General features: G+C 38.7%; 2 protein-coding genes across 2 annotated transcripts in view; one reads left to right on the forward strand and one right to left on the reverse strand.

Moving 5' to 3' along the window:
- The window catches only part of LOC141898129 (ubiquitin-ribosomal protein eS31 fusion protein), a 147,561-nt gene that overhangs the window by 39,731 nt on the left and 85,624 nt on the right, over nucleotides 1-22,206 (forward strand). The gene's annotated exons all lie outside the window — the stretch shown is intronic.
- On the reverse strand, nucleotides 4,203-20,617 carry LOC141915030 (retinal homeobox protein Rx1-like). The gene is made up of 4 exons (XM_074806409.1): nucleotides 20,488-20,617; nucleotides 13,158-13,396; nucleotides 5,189-5,497; nucleotides 4,203-4,591 (listed from the first exon to the last, which is right to left on the reverse strand). Exons 1-4 carry the CDS (start codon nucleotides 20,615-20,617, stop codon nucleotides 4,490-4,492), a joined length of 780 nt encoding a protein of 259 aa, XP_074662510.1. The 3' UTR covers nucleotides 4,203-4,489.

The following is a 22,206-nucleotide window of genomic DNA, read 5'->3' on the forward strand; positions in this document are numbered from 1 at the left end:
CATTTTTGCGCCCATTCATTTACAGTGGCGAATCAGGCTTTGATTATCGTGTAAGAAAGATGAGATCGACGAAACGAAACAACGAACATCCGATGACTAAAAGTGCCGTAAAAGGATTGGTTAAATTCGTAACACTCAAGCGAAAATTTGAAGATGAAATCTGACCTATCAATTTTCATTTGTTTCTTCCGTCTTCTGATATATTTCATATTCTTCTTTTTGACACGTAATCCTTGTTTTCTTTTCCTCCTATTTATTGTAGAAAGTCAATAATGTCGTCCACCGTGCAATAAAGATATAATTGAATTGAATTTTCGTTGCTCAAACATTATACAGTTGATTTGATCCTGGCAACATTCCGTTTGTACTTGGACTATTTCAATGTATCCAAATTATCGATAAAAAGATATGTGATGCTATAAGATAGCTTTCCGTAAAATAATGACTTTATTTCTAAATGAGAGATACACTCAATCGTATTCTACCGAGCGCGCCTTGTGGCTTGAAGTTAGTTCTCAAAGCGGCAGACGGATGCGAAGATCATCCGTCTTTATTTTACCGCTCGGCTGTTCGGAAGATCTTGATACGGGCTAATGATCTCTTAGCGTAGTTTTATGCCGGAGTTTCATGTCGAGTATACAAGGCATTTTAAGTCGTCCTCAATGGCGATTTAATTGGCAGAGATTGAGTCGGTTGGGATAAATCGAGAGGTCCTCGACGATGAAGGGTAACTAGATTACGTACTATTGTACTACGCGCCTGCCTCCACTAGCATGTTGCAGTTCATCGAGCAATGTAATTATCAGTTATTGTTCTGCCGCTATGTGACATCCATGACGACGATTTAAAGAGAGAGCAGAGAGGACCCGATACCGAAAGTGTTTATACTTATAGCGTGACTGAAAATCAAACTCTTTTGTTCGCTTAAGTGTTATCTGTGAGGGGAACCATCCCTAACGGACTGCTCACGTTGAATCGCCTAATTATACTGCACTCTCCGTGGCCGTTAGACCGAGCGTTAAACCAAAAACTTCAAATCGATCAAAGATTTTCCAGGGCCCAATTTTCCAGTCACGAGTAGATTTTTCATTGTAGAGTTATATAAGTGAATATCGACTAAATTTGTTGGAGTGCGATGAGTTACTGATGTGCTTCTATGTATATGGAAATGAATTGATGAATTAACCAGTTATTAGTCTACAAATGGATACCTTGTTTCTCCTTTCTTCTGCTGAGCTTATAAGTTGCCCGATTGGCCGCCTTTATCTACCCTGTACACTACTTTTTTTTCAATCATGATCTAGCTAACCATAACATACCCGGTAGCTATAGAAATGAACTGATTGCGAATTTTATAGTGGTTTACGAAATGACCCGGCCGATTAGGAGAAACAAGGTATCATTTTTCAAGGCTAAGATAATTTTCGATTCACATCTCTACAAAAAGGTTTTCTAACTTCAAATCTGAAAGTCGATACGAGAAGTTGATATACGTAGGGTTGATAGAATTGGTACCGGGTTCCTTTCGCACAATAGAAATATGAATCGTAACCGTCCTTTAAAAGATTTCCTGTTTTTTCTGGCAATATTTTCAACGTTTAAATTCCGCTTGAACGCACCATTTGAACGCATCCCCATTGGGATCAATAGAGTGGCCTATGTTCCATCCTATGTTCGCCATCCCTGTCAAAATAGAACGATAAACCACACTCAACCGTGGTGAACGGATAATAAGATAAAATCCCACTATTTACAGATTAAAATAATTTAAAAACCAGAATTTATTTATTCACACCTGACGATGATCTCTAGGGTGAGATCGAAACGTCGTGTCTTTTATATATTTTAGATTGAATAAATAAATTCTGGTTTTTAAATTCTTTTAATCTGTAAATAGTGGGATTTTATCTTCTTATCCCTGTCAGATTTCGTCGTCCGGAAATTATGAAATCAGACGCACACACACTCACAGTATGAAGCATCAATTTCTTCCGATATATGGTCTAATAACGGTATAGAATGTCGCTATCATCCAACAACGCGATCTCGTGAATCATCGTCATCAACGGTAAAAAGATGCCGCCGCGCGACACGGACACAAAAACCACGTCGTCTTCAATCGAAAGGTAATTTTCTCTAGTCTTGCACTTGTTTTGTTCGTGTGCCGCTTGCAATAGCACACGTCAAAAGGAACTGGAGATTGACTTTTTAATAGAATCCTAACTCGATTACGAAAACATGTCGGCAAATGTATTAGCCTTTAAAGCGCCTCTATGCAAATGAGCGGGGCGACCACGCACATTATATGCGTTCAAGTATTTACACTTATTACCCGGTAATCTAATTAGTTCTGGAGAGTAGAACCCGTCGCAATGCATTTTAAGCACTCGAGTGAAATTGCACGATAAACGGCTTAGCCCTCGTTCCTCGTGTACAGCTTCGCCAATGCGATGTCGTTGGTGGTTTAAAACATGTTGGTTTTTTCTTGTATAGTTCGTTGCACGACGGCAAATTGCTTGGTTACCTGGTAGCAACGATCACGATGCTAATGGAAATTGGTTGCGTTATATCGAGGAGTACAGAGGCGATGCACGGCGACTATGATAAAAACTAAAACTAATTATTTTACGGAAAGGAAAATATGCCGCGCGCGCACAACGCCAGACATGGTGATAAAGCCGAACGCGCACCGAAGTTAATCTACTCAACTAGCTAAATAAGTAATCACTCCATTCAGAAAATCTAATGTAATGAAATATCTTATTTAATAAAGATCTATTTGATAAGTGTTTTGATAAAGAGTCAGCGTCGTTTGAGAGAATATTGCTTTAGATTGTAGATTGCAAGTATTTGGAAAACGTGCATTGGAGTTCTGGTGTCGGAAATTGCCCGTCCTCGCTGGCCAGGGTTACGCCAACACAAACCCTGGCCGCGAACCCTTCGCTATACATTGCCCGAGATTTCTTGGACGGACAGGTTCGCGCTCAGCGCCCACCAGTCTATATATCTAACCAATCAGCTACACTCCGGCGGGAGACAATCAAACCTTGGAAAGCGAGGATGGAAATAGCCATGCGCACTGGATTCCACCATCTGCAATTCCAGATAAAAGAAAGAAAAATGACGCAAGTTCATTTATGGTCTCCCCTCCTAGTGAAAAGCACTTTCTCGGCGGTTGACTCAAGTAGCCTAATATCATAGTATACTAAAAAATCATAGCAAAGGAAAATGAATAAATCCGGCAATACATTATATAGACATCAATTTATTCACCTACGACACATATGTACATTGAATTCATCGTTATATTACTCTCATCAATTTTTGCTACTGACATTAATTTCTTCGCTCGATCACCAATAAAATTACACGTTTTATGTACAAATTAACGAAAATAAAACAACAAAAATAATTTCGTTTATATTCAAATTGAATTGAATTATAAGTAAATCTAAATCTAAATACGTGTATGGACTTTTTGAAGTCTCTCGATACAGCAGGTTTTATTTGGTGTGTGAATGAATTAGTAAATGACGATTTCTAGGCACAATTTAACAAATAGAATAAATGAAAAAAAAATTTCCATTGACGGCTATGGGTACCGAAAAAATCATCGACATTTTTGATCGTATTTCACAATGAAAACCTTCCAGCAAAGGCTTTTCCTTTTAGTAATTTTACTGGAATGCTGACAAGTTAGTCCGCAATAAACACCCTTGAATATTAACGATATTACACCCCGTGCACGTCGAATTCTCGGAATTCATTAAACGTGTTTTTGATTCAATGACTAGATTAACATTCCGTACGGCCGTGCGTTTACCTGCACGGGATTCTAAAAACTAAGATTTCAATTTCTTTCCAGGCCTCAACATTTAGATCCCTGCGCCTGCGCAATGGCTCGTCTTTCGGTCTACGCCGAAAGTTACCCGTTAAGTCAATAGAAAATAATCGTAACATATTTACAAAAAAACTGAAAAACGAATCGAACCAGTTTTTAAAAACGTTATCACAACAGAAAACAATCGTGTGTTCCGTGCGTCGAGACGCAGAAATAAAAATAATTCTAAAATATCGTTTGATTGCACATGTATATCCCAATTCATGAATTCTCTATAAAGGCACTGCATATGCAGACGACATATAATCACTTTTATATTATATATATATATATATATATACATACATATATTCAGTGCCGTTTTAACGTTGTTATTTTACGCGTATTTTGCCTTTACGTTTAAAATATGTATATACCCGATTCATGGAAAACCAGACCTAGTATTAATCTCAAGATTTGACGAGCATTGTTTCCGTTTCGTGGCAACTGCCTCAATGTCTTCATTGGAATATGAATCTATAGACATTTAAATATCTCTATTGTAGTAAAAATGATCCTGTGTCAGCCTCTAATATCGCCCTCCATCGAAAACACAACCGTAACGCCGCGTTGTCGTGTACAAAGCAGTTCTACAAAAAACGTTCTATTCTAAGTTTGATACTGGAGTACTGGATTCGACAACGATGGATGTGTGTTGTTCATCCTGAGAGCCGTCAAACTTTTGTTGTACCAATCGTCCTCACCGTGGTCCTGCAAAAAAAAAACAATTATTGTTTTGGTCCCAAAGAAGAGAAATGTAGTTTTACCAACAAATACGTAGGTACATGACATTGCCATATGCTATTGAATTTGTTAGTTTTGAATGTTGGAATTCTTGGATGCAACATGATTCCATATAGCCAGATCATATATTATCTTTGATTTCGCTGCAGATACAGTGGAACCTCTTTACAATGAACTTTAGGGGACCAGAAAATCTGTTCTTTCTAACCATGGCCTCTAAGACAAAGAATCGTTTTAGAGCCCATGTTCTAACCGATAGTTCGCTATATCGCTGTATGAAATCATTAAAATTGTCTTATTTGGGGTGAAATTCTTGATTTATGATAACCGATAAATCTTCATATCCTAGGTCATTATAACTGGGTCCCACTGTATTTCTACAATTTTATCTGATACAACATTTTTAAAAGAATTTGTATCTTTCGATTTAGGACTGTCTGCATTTAATGACCCTAGTTAACGCTTAGGGGATTTTGATATAAGACGTTATCGCATATCTGTATCCTATTGATTTACCATTTGCGTCATAGATAGTTCTGTCGCCTTGTCGCCGTGGAATCCGACCAAATAGTTGTCAGTAGGCATAGAAATTTGCTGCATCTGTCTCGACATTCCGTGCATATTGGTGCCGCCCATCGTTCCCATTCCCGAAAATTGCGCGACCGGTGGGTACGCCTGAGTCATTTGAGGGTATCGTCCCATGCCGGCCATATTGTTCATGTTGTTGGCAGTGTGATACGGGTACGCGGCTCTCGTAGTCGTCGGGTAAATGTTTCTCATCATGCCATTACAGGTGGGTATCACCGGCGATAGTGACTTCGCCAACTGTTTTTCCTGTTTGCGATATTTCGCTCGACGATTTTGAAACCATACCTGAAACGAAGCGAAAGAACGGCGTTAAATCGAAGTACCGCAATCAAATTCGTACATTTTTCACCAATGATAAAAACTATATCCGTGTTGTGACGAGAGAATTCCACGTTGATAACGAATGACAAAGTCCGAAAATGTTTTCTAAAAGACATTTTCGGGCTTTGTCTTTCGTTGTCATTCTCTCTATTCTCTCTATATCATGCATTTTTAATTTTCGATATCATTAAACTGCTTGGTGGACGACTATGGACTTAAACTGTCCGTCATTTTCTTTTTTTGAGAGAGAGCCCGCGATTGAAGATGTAGAGTAACGTTTTTGAGGGGCTTAAACGTATACAAATCTCCCCCGCATTAGAAATTTAAGCTCTACGCGTTTAAACAATTAAACAATTAGACAGCTTTAATGGCACGGGGAAATCCGATACGCAATTTCACGGCGAATAAAGCTTTACAACTCGACGACACTTTGCGAGAAGTATATCAAATTTTCCGACCGAACGAACGCGAATGAAAGTGTTTTAATTAGCCAGTTCACAGGGGACGTTCTAGTGTGCAATTACGAATGTTAATACGGCGCTTTGCCCCGCAGTATTATCACGAATGTTTATGAAATGATGATCGCCGGCACGCGCCTTATTCCCAAACGAGATTCATCCGGATCCTGTGACGTTGACCGGAAGGTATCGACGCGTCAACTAAACTTACGTAAGGTACATACGAATAGTTTTTTCCGACTAAAAATCTATTCGTGAAAAAATACGTCAAACTGATGATCGAGAAAAATGTAAGAGAAGACTCTTACAATGCCGATTCTTAAAAAGTCTGAGTTTGTTAAGCAAACAGAGGTATAAGACATTTTTACATGGGACTGGTTTAATCAAGGACTTGTCGCGCATACTGACTCACACCCGGAAGCGCTGTACGGCAGTGTATTGATATTCCGTAGTGTGATCCGCCCGGAAAATTCAATTACAAAATGAATACTCTTTAAGCTTCCCGCAGCAAATGTCACTTTTTGCCATTAATTAACTGCTCGGAGCAACGCGCCCCTTGTGTAATGCACAAATTGCCTGCCTTTGCCAGCGGTAAGAATTCGTCGCGTTCAGCCCGCGTTCTGACGAAAGCCCGCGGGATTTCAGCCAGCCTCAATCGTCTTTTTGATGTTCTTTTGCTCGCGTCTTTCGTGCCTTGTGCATGCAGAGAAGTATCGGCCGCGATGTTCAGGGGATTATTGAGATTACATTCTCGTTTGGTAGTCGCTGTTAACAAGATGGGCGGGCCGAGCCGGGTAATTTACGCCGCTAACGACGTGTGGATTATCTTTGATTCGGTAAAACGCGACGGATACTGCTGCGGAATGATATTAGCCAATAGAATTCGACCAACTCAATTTGCTGCTAGATAAGAATATTTCATTCAGCATTGATGATACCTATCGACAAATCCGAATAAAGAATACGAATAAGACTGAATCGTTATCTTACGTATATGCCATTAACGTAATAAACTACAGTTTATACGTCCATCGCGTATGCTCACATGCGCCTGTTTCAAAATGCCATATAAACGTATGTAGTATCATCGGTATACGCTTCCAATTCGTAAGAGAGCAAAATGTTACGAAATATAGAAAGCGCGTGAGCGCGAAATCTGGAACTTATCTAACCTGATCAGTCGAGCCATTTTTGAGACAGTCATTCGTATTCAAAACTCATAAACTCTATGCAGGTTATGGGTGCCATCAAAAATTCATAAAGACTAGTCTTTGTGAATTTGTTGGTGCCATGTGAAGTGAAATCGAAGGTGCTTGAAAAGTATATGAAATGAAATGAAATGAAATATTCAAAAGAATGTGTCCGTGGCCTAGACGACCTAGTAGACGAGTCCTGGAAATATTTTTTTTTGAAACGCCGTGCCTTGTTGACTCTTATAATTTTCAATCATTTCTTCATCCCATCGATATGCTGGGTAAGCTATATGGCATATGTACGTCAGAAAAGCTTCATTACAACTGGCGAGATTTTATGTCCACCAGCAGATTTTTTAAATGTATTCTAACTAACATAAAACGCTGAATGCATTCTCAATGAAATGAGAGTTGATTCAATAGTCAGTCAGAGAGAAAGACAGATTTGTAAGACTCAAAGTTGATGGCTTTCTATGACTCGAAACGTGAAAACCTTTGAGACTTATGACTGCAGTTCTTCGTCGAACTTCGTCACTTGCGTTGATATAGTGCATGCAGACATTATGCGGCATCACAAACTGGAAATGCCATCATTCCGGCGTGGCCCCGCCAACCCGTCCATTAACCGTGAATCTGTCACTCTCTTGAGAACGAAGACACGCAATCGTCCATCTACCATGTTCGGCTTCAGTCTGTAATTGAATTATTCAACCAATTGCCGACTGTTCGTCACTCGCTACATCACTTCAATTACCCAGCATTGTAAGTAGCGGGATTAAAAGCGATAATGATGACACGACAACACCTGGGCGCATACGGATCAATGTAGAAACTTTTGCCATGTGTGTTTACATACCCCATCCCACCAGAATTAAAGATAGCAGATTTTGTAATTGTTTCATCCCCGAATTCTATTTTTTCTCAAAACGAAAAATGTCAATAAAGGAAATTCGTTGTTGTTACAGAATGATTCTAACAATCTTAATCTTTTCTCTTGAATGTGAATACGGCACTGAATAACTCCCATTTTCCTCCTAAAAGAAAATGTCCGTATTACAATTGCACGTAAAATCAATAAATCGGTGATATTTCAGAATGAGCTTGACCTTGCTCGAATTCAATGATTCTCTGCCACCAGACAAAGATGGTTCTTTAGTTTGTCGACTATGCTTACAAAAGCAACTCGTTCAGAATGATCCTTGAACGGTCTGATACAGATACAACTCATTTTCCAATCAATTCTTAATCGTTTTATAGCGCAATACCCTGTAATTTATTGTCACAATTTATCTTTTATAACTGTACGTTGATATCCGGGACGGGTCCAGGAATTGTGAATAGGGGGAGGCAAGAAATCCGAGGGCTTGTTGCATACACATACGTAATAGGTATGTACGTGAGCGCTGTAGATGCAAAGTCTTTACAAGGGGTTTTGGGCCCCCAAGATAACTTTGAAAATATTGATCATTGTCTAGAGCGATTCAAGAACTAAATGTTAATAATTGGTAAATGGTAAATTCTTAAATTGTAAAACTGGCAATAATTTGCCAATGTATACTTTTCAAACTTCCTAAGCGAAGTTGTGAAAATTTCATCTTGACAAAAAGTATGGGGCTGGATCCACCCTTGAATATTATGTAAACGATTTCGGAAATAGATCAGTCAGAAGAAAAACTGAAAAGACAACGCCAGTGCGTGTACGGAATCGCCCGTCAATATGGCTTTACGCTGGTATCATCTACTTGAGGAAATTTGAAAATAACATTTTCACGACGAAACTGAGGCGCGTACGGCGACCGCGTAAGGATTAATTTCAAAGGACGTTGGTCACGCCACTGGATCTCCCTAAACACGACGCACGATTCAAAACACCGGGCGTGTCACGCGTGCCGATCTGGTAACACGTGCTCGTCTTTATTTCTCGCTAAACGCGCATTTCGCAAGCCACGTGTCCTTCACACTTTTCTATTTGAAAAAATATGACAGCCACCGCGTAACATGCGGTCGCCCAATGCAACCACTTCCGGCAAAAAATATCCGACGAAATGACTAGAAGAATCGTTTCGTACCCCAGAGATTCTCTGTAATTTTGCGCTCACCGGTTCAGACTAAATCTTGAACGTAAGAGCATTTTTACAGCATTTTGATATAGCCAGAAACTATTTGACAGAATTGAATTCTTTCTGAATGGTCTGACAAAGCCATCATCACATCTTGCCGATTTAACTTTGCCAGGTCATGGATGGAAAGAAATAGGAAATCTTTACTTTGAAAAACTTGGTATTATTTCATTTTTCGGCAGCATAGACCTCAGAAAGTTCTGTGGTCTACTTTGAGAGGTTCCCGAGTTAAAGAGAATGTTCATAAAACCTGAATAGTCGAAAACTGGGTAGTACAGAATGTTAAATTCACACTTTTAAGAGCTTTTTAGTATCACCGTTGTTGGAATGACCTGGCAATGCCACGTTTTGTCGTATCAACATCGCCAGGTTTCTCGGATAGCAGACCGAAAATCCGTTGGGAAGAAACCGGGTAAATCTGCACTTTGAAAAGTGTCCTTTATTTCCTTGTTACGCGGCTCTTCTCGTCTGCTCTTCTGCGACTAGCTGTTCTCCCGAGGGATGACAGATTCCCCATCGAGAGTAATTGTCGCTGAAATCTTTTAAACATGTCTCGCATGCGTTCGTTAATGCTAAGACAAGAATAATTTACGCTGACAAGTCATTTACAATAGGAGAGATGCCCAGAACCTTGAAATCCGCCCGCCCGGTGATTAGGTCGCAAAACGAAAATGGCATTAATCGGTGCATTGATAAAATATGTATACATTTTGTCCTCGGTATAGATAAAAACAACGCTCGATATATGCCAGCGAATACGGAGAATGAAGCGTATTTTGGTTGGCGGGCGAGAATTTCACTTCGGTCCGAAACCTATTCTCTATTAAGACAAAAACGCCCACATCAAACCGTAGGCATATACAAAGTAACAAAACGAGTATTAGAAATAACGGTCCCATTTTAATACCGGGTGACACCTTATCTCAAAAAACATCACGATCATGTCGACTTCTGCGAGCTACAATTTTAAAAGATAATAATCTGTTTTGTAGTTCATCCGATTTTTACAAAGATGACATTAGAGATTTGCTTTCGCTGATTTTCACGATAATGTCATCGCCAATTAGCGGGAAGGGCGCTTGAGCGAGGCGCCGAACATTATCCGGGCTTATCTTGACTACGCGGCGCTGGCGCTTTTTAGTTTTAGTGCCGGGTCTTTCATGAAGAATAATCGTGCACAACTTTCCGACAGACGAGAACGTTGTTGAGTAACACAAAAACCCTACTTATGGTTAATGCGATCCGTTGGGGAAATGCTTCGACGGAACATCAGAACACATTTCACAGGTCGACGTAGCGAAACGACTGCTTCGCCCGAAGACACCCGTTAAAGCTTTTAGACAGTTAAGGCTTTTAAACGCTGATGGACCAGCTGGCGAAGATGAGGACGCCAGTTTTTTTTCGAAGCGATGCTTGCCGCGGAATTAATGCATTAATTGCAGCAAACGATGAACCTGATTCGTTTTGATAACCTTTAAAAAACTTCACCACCATCTGACGGTTGATAAAATCACCGATAATGTTTATTTCCATAAAACAGAGCATATATTCTGAAATTGTGCAGGTATTTTGGTGCAGATAAAAATCCCAGTGAATTCTTCTGTTATTTTTTTTCAAATTATTTACGCTGATTTCAACGTTTGATAAATATGATACATCAATTTTTGTCAATCTGAAAAGTCCAATCTAATCGATTTATCTATATTCTGAACTGTAGCATCGTATCGTCTCGCAGGGAAATTAAATGATAGCGACTGAAAGCCAGAGGCCCGGACTCGAACCCCGCCGAATTGAGCGTATTACTCTGTTCTGTCTATTGAGCTGGACCGTTTACCGAACATTGGACATGCAAAAAACTATTAGGAAATCAATACATATTTCATATCGTCCCCTGATGAAAATCTAATTCTTATACAAAAATAATTCGATTCCTAAAAACTAAAATTTTAATGTATACTACATTTCCGGCTAGGGCAGACACACTGTTCCGATATGTTCGGATTCGTCATGTCAAATAATACAATTCACTCCTTTTCAAGTCGTCAAGGCTGAAATGGATAATCTTTCTTCATTTCATTTTGTATCGACACTTATAAAGGCGAATTTCTGCTCTCTACACTGAGGAGACGCGTATATATCTCTATCGGGCCAAAATTTCGACCTCGGTTTCATATATTATAACCGAGCTCGCATCGCGTTCGCGCGCGCACTATAGCTGATATCTATCGCATTGCAACGATGCAAATTCGATTATTCCGATACAATAGCCGAACTACCGCTGTTTCATCGCTTCCGAGACCGGACCGCTGCGAATTCTACGTCGAAGATGTTTATTGAATTATGCAAACAAGGGCGGAGTATTGTTGCCAACAATGTGCGCCGATGGACGCCAGTTCGGAACCGGGGGCACCGAGAAAATTGCATTACTTATACCTTACTTGGCATTATGTCATTTTATATGACTTGTCACTGTGGTTATCAGTCATAAATAACAATTGCCTTTTCCTTTTTCGCATCATTTCTTTCCGAGATACGTTCATATACGATACATTTGTGTTTTGATTTTTAGGACGAAGTTACCGAAATGACTAACCTAACGTCCGATAAGCGTTAATACTAACGGAAGAAATTAAGAACTCGTTAAAGAAAACGTTAACGAATTTTCAATAAGAAATTCCTATAATCCTTCTATCAGAATCGAAATCTCTACATAAATTCAGTCAAGCCTATTGACAGAAGCCTTTCTAGAATTTGGTTTATGGTTTGCTTTTAAATCGACTGATCACGGTGACCGTTTCGCCAACAACTATTAGAGCCAATGGAAAGACGGATACGACGAGTATCAATATTCTTGATTTTGAAGTAAAAAGTCATGTGCCACCGTTGCAGAAAAACAAGCCAACGAAACCAGTTACATCGCAGAGTATGCTGAATTTTTATTACAGGGTGGCCATATACCTAGAAATCAGGGGAAAGTCAGGGAATTTTCATTTCTTAGAAAAGTCAGGGAAAAGTCAGGGATTTTTTTCAGATTGTTAGAACGCTCATAGAATTAAACAGTTTTTATCTAAGTCTTATGTATTTGACTGTGTTAATGGATTGGATCAAATAAAAGTAGCCACCTTGTATTAATGTATAGAATCATTTTCTGTCGCGAACTTTTCTATTCATTGTGACAGAAAGATGGATATTTTGACAGATTTCCACGATAGTGCAAAAGTGTCAATAGTGCACCTTGCGAAATGCCGGGCTTTCGAAGTCATTGTAAAGGAATTATGTTATATTTGATGTTGTGACAAGTGATCGTCAATTTCGACGTGTAATCTGTGAAAGCTATACACGACAAATTCGCCTCAAGTGTTTGCGTTTCAAGTAGATTTCGGGGCTATGAGTAAATCTTCGAGTGCGGCTAATCTGAGCAACATTCGAACAAAACCCCGGGCGTTCCTTTGTACGTCGCATCCCACTTAGAGACACCGGGTTAGAAGTGATGCATCTGTCGTTATAATTTATCGGCCGGCATCTTCCGTGTTGCATCGACACCCACCCGGTCCCCGGTAGTCACCGGAGAAAACTGTCAAATTCAATCATGGTATTTGTTCGTTACAAATATTAGTATTTGTATGAACAAGATAATCTGATTATTTCACAAAATAAAACACATCGTTATACAGCCGAAATTTCTTATTACCAAGTATTTTGTATCTTCATTTTACATGGTTTGCTTGTGGTTTGAGTTTCACGAGCCGGACGCTCGTCACCATATTTCAGCTTTCATATACACGTGCGAATTTTGACGATTGAAAACCGATTCATTGATCGAAATACCTCGAAATTGAAGATTGGCACCTACCTGTATTCGAGCTTCGTTGAGTTTCGTGACTCTTGCTAATTCTTCACGACAATATATATCTGGATAGTGGCTTTTGGAGAAAGCGGCTTCCAATTCTTGCAGCTGTTCCTGCGTGAATGTGGTTCGGTGCCGCCGCCGCGCCGGTGTCGGGCAGGTGGCTGGATTATGAGAGGCTGTTGAACCGTGCGATAAACCGCTTCCTGATTCTGTTTTTAATTTTTTGAACGCACCTTCGGGACCTAAAATGAGGATCTCGAGAATTATTACGAATTGACAATGAAACGAAGTGATTTCGTGAACCAACTAAATCCATATTGAATAAAATGCTTTTCGGATTCATTGAAACACTTTATGCGAATAGCTTTCTTTAGATTATTCAAATCATGATATTATTTTAGTTAGTCTATTTCTTGTATTTGCCTCGGATGCTCGGAATGCACAGAGAAAATGGTTTGCAAACATCTATACCAAGAAAAAAATTATTGCCGCTTTCTATCCTCTCCACTCCGTAATCTATTCATCTAACGATGGCCCTCATGTAGTCTCAGGTGGTCTCAAGTATGTGAACATTTTTGACAACCGTTTTTATGGCGCAGTTTTGAGTGTAGGTTTTCCGTGATTCTTTCCATGATCACCAAGATAATGTGCGTTCAGGATTTATCGAATACAATATAGAATAGATTTAAGTTTAAAAATTCTAACATATACAGAATTTGAATAAACGCCAAATTCAGGCAAGTTCGACAACAGCCACGGCTAACATGGTCGAAGGAAAAAGGATCGTCTCAGACGCAGGGGGTTCTGAAATCGAATCCTCGCATCGTGCACTCACGACACAAACGCAAAGTAGCCGCAAAGCGGCAGTAACTGGTTTTAGGTTGGCGAACGTTAGCCACGAAGACGAAACCAAACTCGAAACGTCTGCTGAATAATTTACAATCTCGGTGTCAAGTTGAGAATGAATGTTTTTCATTATGTATTATTACATCGAATTCACGATATTGTTCCTATAATCCTGCATCATCAAAATACTCTTCAGTCAGAACCTGTTTCTGACTGAGAGGGCAATTTCAATTGACAATACTACATTGTAATACACCAATAGAAATGCTTCATCTCCAGGAGAAAATCTATGGACTCTAAAACGAAGAGTTTTTAAGTCCCTGGTAACTACATGCTTAACTATTCAATCAAATATGATCAGCTATCACCGCAAATAAATTGATCTATTCCATCGTTTTTCTTTCTTAATTTCAGAATTATATTGACATTGGCCAAAATAAACGAAGAACATTTTTCAAACTGGAAAATACCCCATATTACATCAAAAAAGAAATCACATAAATCTATATGGTATAATTTACAGAAACGTTTACGAGGTTATCGTCATTTCGTTCCAATAGATTACATGAAATGGAATAAAGTCGAGCAGTTTAGACTTATTTTCACTGGATAATATAGCTTAGAATGATATATCTTAATATGACTTAAAATAGACTTTTATGATAAGAATGACCAGATAAAAGCCCTTTACTTGAGTCGGGTAGGCACGAGCCCTGGATGTATTGTCGAATTGTGTAACGCCGAACAAATGCAAAAAACCATCCCATTACGATTTATTAACGATTGTGTGATGTACTAATTAATTTATGATCGCCCTCGACTCAATTATGGGACCATATGCGATACGCCAACGTCGGATAACGGCAAAGAAAAACATGCTTGACTGGAAATAACCAATTTCGGTATAATAAGAAATTGTTATTGACGAGAGCGCATCTTTCCGGATCATAATAAGGAGAAGCCCGGGAGCTAAATGATCGAACGCGTAAAAAGAAGGACTCGGAAAAGTTGTAAACCTAATGTACGAATTCAGGGTTCGTGTCCCGAATTCACCGCGCGTGTTATACCCAGCACTTCGTCGTACGCGCGTTCAATAGAAAACTTATTAAATCAATTCTCTCAAAACTGTGGCAGCAATAATAGGTTTATTACGTCACCGACGCGGCGAAAGCGGTCGACAATAATGCGGCTTGTTATTTAATTTGCTGTGATGAAGATTGAATTTTGAAAGTTGTGTAAGCCACCGTCGACGCGGAACATACATACCGGGCCGCAACCGTAAATCTGTTTAACACTCTCGAACACGTAGCAGACAAAACACGCCAGGACCGATTACGAAAATGCTTACGGATACGTTAATTTTGTTTTTCTCACTTTTTTTCTCCGCGACTACATAGGAAATACGATAAATGAGTGTCAAAAACGTGAGAGTTAAGCGCGGCGAAACTCATTCAGCGAACAGCGACTCGTAAAATGCGTAAAATGATGTCTAAGGTCATGGTATCATTGAATAGATAAGACAATGCAGATGTGATAGCCCAACAAAATATTTAATTTGCCATGTAACAAATTGGGTTCTAGCATCAGAATTATGTTCGTCGTCATATTTATTGGTGGTTGCAAATTTTGTCAGGCAAAATACAAATCTATAGACATTTTCGTCAATTCCCATGTTCGCCAATCTTGAAGAATAATTTTTGTCATAAGTCCGTATCATCCATTTTGACCCGAACATTTTCCGGTAACTACTGAACAATAGCAAGATACTAATATGTTCCGTAATAGAACCATGTTGATTCATAGAAAATCACCTCAATCTCCCTTGAAATGAATTGTATACATTTGCAAAAAAAACAAATAAAACGACATTCAGTGTACATATATGATAAGTATATAACCATCGAACCATCGAATTTACATGTAACGCCCATCCCTTTAAATGCTGGCGGATGGATGATCGTTTCTGAGCAAGATAGCTGTATTGCAGCTCCTATAGCCCATCACGGAAAGAACAATGTTACATATAAAGGCGGTGCATATGGGTTACATCAAGCACATACAAAGTTGATTCGATAAAATTACCGATTCTTAAATTCAAATTCGAATTGGGAGGCCGATGACCAATACCTATTTATAATTTTCGATTTTCCATTTCGCACTCAGACGCTCGGATCTAACCGTTTTAAGATTTTGTCCGAGCCTTATTTATAATATACGAGACTTCTGATGTCTGAATAACTTGTTATTAGAATTATAGCAAATTAGAGTTAATAAGAAAAATCAATGTATCAGAACTATTGTTCGTATTTATTGCATATCGAATCCCATTTAGATTCGATTCCAGGGATTTCTGTTTTCTAGATGATGATGAATAATTGTATTCATGAATGTTCCACGTAGTTTTCACTGGTTTATAATTCACACTGGAAACATGAATACTTCGCTGTAATACCGTCAACATTTCTCTATTTAACCCGTATTACCGAAAGTCGTCGGCGGTCGCAGTGATTACCTCGTCACCATTTGGGAGGAAAACTGATACAAATAGGAAGAAAATAGCGGCAAAATTTGCTCTCTCCCGAGAAATCAACCGGACATTGAAAATATACATCGACTTCATACTCGAGCGTGGTCAGGCTATTCACGACAATGCACGGACACTAGCACTGGGCAATTTTTCGATAATTGACTTATCCGCTATACACAACCCGGGCTCTTGACGTGACTAGTTTAAGAATAACGCTATAAGTCGAAGAACGTATCGCAGAAAATGACCACCGAGAGATTCACTTCAGATTCACTCGCCGTTCGGTCTGCGGTACACATGTATATAGCCAATTGCAACCGGCAGTTGTTCGCATAATGCCGAATAACCGAACACGCCCAAGCGTTTTGTGATAAATAATTATTACGGCGCTATTAATTACGATAACATCATAATTATTTAAGGAGCAATGGGCCTGCGCGGCCGCGTTGTCACCGTTTATACCAACACACGCCATATGCTCATGGATGGGCTGCGTTATCCCCTTGTGGTTACGGCGAATATGGCGTTGCATACGACCGATTTTGTCCCCCAGTCTAGCCGACTCCATCTGTCCATTTTTGATCGTGATTGTTCTTCGTTTTAACGAACTTTAATCAATCACGACACTAGATACACTCGCATATAATAAATCTAGGATATCATTATTTTCCGTATACCCAGACGCAATATATTGTGTAATCTTCAAAGCCAATGTACGTTTATATATCGTCGCTTTGAAAATTACGTATATTTCTATAATTCGGGAAGAATATCAGCAAATATATTGATTGGTTATACGTGAAAAATATACTTACTTTTTTTAAAAGCTTCACAACCAAATGCTAATTTTGCTAAAAAAAATGTCCCAGGGAAAAAATGTCCCTGGAGAATTGTCCCATTTGTAAAGTAGGAAAAAATGTCCCAGTTTATCATTAATAACTTGGTAATTTATTGAATTTCACATCAAAATAGCACCAGAAATCAGTTACGGTAAATATGTTTACGTATTGATGTTTCTAATTCATAATACTCATACATATGACGAAGTGTATGTTTTATGTACACCACTCTAAAACGCAGTACAAATAAATTGTACCATTATTACCATTATTTATGAATTCCATTGATACTTTTGACCATTTGGTTGTTAGTATTTTGCTTTATATCGTTAGCATATTCGTGTTATTGCCATCGAGGTCATCGCTCTTTGGTTATGTATAATACAAAAACTACCGGTAGAAATCTACAAACGATTATGATAAGAAAAAAAAACATTACAAATTTCTTAGCTGCACGGACTTTCTTTTGTTTGAAAATGATTACAGATTAGAGAATTCACGGCAAGGATATCAATGAAAATTTGAAAAATACAAGAACAACTGAATCTGTGAAAAATAAAGCTCTTGTCGGACGAATAAAATGCGATATATTGTAATAGATTTTCCCTTTCATCGTTTACAAACGTCTTTTATATTGAATGATATAGTATTTATCGATATGATCAAGTGAAGCGATATGTAAAATTAGAATCCATATTGCAAAATTGACGAGGGTTGGCATTTTAAAAAAAATCAACGGAATAAAGTTCCCTGAGAGCATTTGACTTCGACGGATCCAAAGCTTTGAACGTGTCAAAGGGGAAGCCTTTGTTGATACAAGAATACAAAACCGCGCACGCGGTTTGCCGGCCGCGGCACGTGTGGGCGATTGTGCATCAATTTCACGGACTGTCGCCGCACGATAGAATTTTCAATAAATAATGAAATACCGTTAGAAGTGTGATTCCGAGACTCTTAAAACCTGTCGCCGTATCATGATATCGAATAAACACGCCAGGTAGAAATGTTAGCTTTTATTTATCTTATACATATTGATGGTGACAAATAAACTACTATACTATGTAACATTTCCGCGGCCGAATACCGAAGAATTCAAAGAATACGCACGTAGATATTTAAGTCTAAAATAGTAGAAAATATATTCATATTCACTAAAGGTCCAGTTGCAATTGCGCTAAAGGAAATGTGAACACGATATCTGGAGGGTTTAACTCTGTAGGTGATAATGATTATATCGAAATACAGATTTCATGTTGCTACCGATATTGCATTTATTTCCTCGCGCAAGAATTATTTCAAAGATTATGGCACAGCAAATGAATTTTTGATTCGACGCTAAGAGTTATCCGAGGCAATAACGCGCTTACTTTCATCATCATTATCATTATTTTCGCCATCATCATTTTTCGATATAGTATTATTTCTATGCTGTACAATGTTGTCGGTGATGTGGGCGAAACGAAATATTCGGCCGCAAGAAATATACTTACACCGCAGAGTAATGTTTGGAATTCCAACTTGAAAATAATGAAACATGCATTTATCAAAATCTGTTCAAAATAAAATTTTACGTACGCTAGTTATTCCTGGTTCTATTACCGAATTCTTCTCTCCTATTGTATTTAGAATCTAAGAGTAATGATTGTTATTTGTTTTACACGATTTATGAATACAAAATGAATTATTGGAAGGAGCGTATTTTCCTCTCCCCTCTCTCCATCTCTCTATGATTTGGAATTTAGACAATAGAAAAAGATACAAACAAATAAAATGTGCACCGATTTTTCATTCTAGTCTCAACAGAATTGAGCCATATTTTTGCTAGGTAGCCTATTCACCGTATATTTGAATGGTGAATTGGGAGAAAAAACCGTATCAAATACATTCTGCTTGCGTGAATTATCTATTCGCGAAATCTAATATAAAGTTTAGCGTAAAAGATGACCGATTTCATACTGTCAGAAATATTGTCTGAAATATTGTAATACTGTCGAAAAAATTTCCCGGAAATGTGAGCATGTGATTGAGACCGCTGCGTGTGTAGGTCCAATCATTTTCCTTTAAGAAAACTGTGATGCTGTTGATAATGTGCTTACGAATGAATAAGATCGAAGTCATTAATAAAAAAAGCCTAACACTTAGATATATATAAAAACCAACGACTATTCGGCGGCCATGTTTTGATAAAAAATCTTTCTTGCCCTATATGATCGTATTCGTTGTCAATTATAGACCTGAATAAAAATGAAGATTTAGAACTTATGACAAAGATGTAATTCATTACCGGAAATAGTATTTTTTCAAGAAATGAAAGCATTTAGATAAATGTTATTTTTTTCAGTTAGAGTTATCATTTTGTTTCCCGACTATCAAAACCATCCAGATCAACAACAAATTCGAAATGAATGACGGCGAACTTACCGAAATCAGGAGGCGAGAACAACGGATGAAATGGCAACATAGTTCACTTTACGATTAATCCGGTATTCAGTGAAAACAAAAATATCCATAATCCTCCGAAAATATTTTTCTTGTTGAAAATAGCGCACACAAGTTGCAAATCCAACAAGAAACAGGACGAAGAACGCGGTCCGTGCGCGCTGCTGGCTTCTTTTCAAACCTATGTGATATACCCGTTGTCAAATTTGATCATATTACCAGCAGTAAATTATATAATTTTAATTAATGAAGTTATCTGGGGCGCCCGCGATGCGGTTACATGAGTTCAGCGGCCCGCACGGCGTGTTCGGAATGAAAGCCGGATCGGCGCAAATTGATGAAAGGCATAGGCCTATCTATCGGATAAATCAAGTCACTGGTGTCACCTTGTTGCTCGTTTGAAGAAAGTGAAATGCGGTTTTTTCCGATCGCGCCAATTTTGTCAACTGAAATCTTGCAACTGATGGCTTGTGTGTGTGTGTGTGTGAGTGTGAGAGCGATTCGCGAATAATCTCGCAAAATAAAATTATCGCGCTAAGTGAATTATTGTCGAGATAAAGTGACTACAATTATTTGTCAAATTGTACATGACGAAGGCGCATATATGAACTACCGACTGAGGAAATGCGTACGTAAAGAACTTTACAAAAATGAAATACACTAGATATAAAAAAGAGCTTACCCGTCGGGTCTGTGAGGCTTCTGGGGGCTGAAATGCTGGTATCCATTGGGTATAACGCTGTAAAATCGTCGCATTTACGTTTATGATCAGACGGGTCTCCAGACACAGGCACTCGCTGTTCCTCTGCCATCCAAACTGAAAGTTCTTTACTTCTCGATACCTAATTCACAAAGTTGAAAGTATTTGCCCTTAGATTATCACTTCTGAAATTGAAATGACTAATATCATTTAGGCAAATGTACATTTATACATCTCAGTTGCATCTTGCTATAAGAAATATAACAACCAATCAGCGACAAGCCTAATCTGTTATGCCGGAACTGCTCTCTAAGATAATTGAATGAGGCGTGCGCTGATTGGCTGTAAATCATAGTCGACCGATCAGTTCAAGTAAGCAGGGCAGGTTTCTTAGTGTTGGATAAATTCATTTCCAAATGATCCCATGATACCTTGTCTACGCTTTGTCGGCGACGGGCACGCATTGGAAATCGGAGCATCGCGACTGAATTGGAATTACAGATTTAGAATTACTTCTAATTTCAGTAGACCTTAACAGGCGGCCGCAAACGCCTTTCCGTGTGCGTGCGCGTGGTTCTCTTTAAAAAAAACGAGATGATACCAGAATGTAAGAACTGCGATTATGTTCACATAAGGCAATACTCAGAAATGTTTTAATGCTGCTAATACGTATTAGTTTTCTGTACCATGCCAGGAGAGGGAGAGATGGCCAATGAATTTTGAAAATTCCACATACCCGCTAAGAGGTTTTTCTATGAAACGTGCCGATATAGATGTAAAATGTTCCCGAGGAAATCATTATCGGTATCAGTCGAATTTTCACACTTTGTCAGCGTTGGTCGAAATGTTACTAAGAAACGTGTGTCTTTGAGTGCGTGATACTAATCAATTGAACTGATGATAAATCACAAATACGTATATCATTGTAGGATTACCACTTCACTCAATAAAATCTTTAGTCGTGATTTCACTTAACTTCTATAATTGTTCAACTACGTCTATATGTATCCTGTCCCATGCCAGGGATGGTCATTAAATTTCGAAAATCCTCTTTCGAAGCACCTCTGATACGATGGATACACCTGAAGCAGGATCATATCGCTTGATTTTGTTTCAAGCGATAATGAATGCTACCGAGTATTCATTATCGGTAGTAGTCGAATATTTTGTCAGCGTCGGTCGAACTATTACTAAGAAAAGTGTGTCTTCATTATCAATTAAACTGTTCAACTGAAGTGATAAATCACACGTGACTATCATCGTTGCCAGTTACGTATTCCCTCACGAAGGGCACCGAGAACTGACAGTTATTATAAACGAAAAAAATGTGTGGATTACCACTTCACACCATCAAATCTTTCATCTTGATTTCATCGTAATTTCTATAATTGTTCAATTGAACAATCACGCATCAGCGGGTATTGTGAACAAATGTTAGCTACCGTTGCGGATTGGCGAGCCTCATTACACGCGTGTGACCAACGTCCCGCCAACATGTACCATATGTCTTATATTTCAGCCTTCAAATGGTTTATATGTCGCTTTGTCGCCTTTGATAACGTCGCATCATAGTTCGCCTTCGAGGCAGAATCTCCTTGTTGTCCTCTTAAATTAGTTCTTTCCGCCATCCTTCCATTAGTACGCTCGTATAATGGACAGTGGCCGCCGATGCCCCGGTCAATCTGGTCGAACTCTACCACG

Source organism: Tubulanus polymorphus, chromosome 1 (genome assembly GCF_964204645.1).
Source record: "Tubulanus polymorphus chromosome 1, tnTubPoly1.2, whole genome shotgun sequence".
Taxonomy (NCBI): domain Eukaryota; kingdom Metazoa; phylum Nemertea; class Palaeonemertea; order Tubulaniformes; family Tubulanidae; genus Tubulanus; species Tubulanus polymorphus.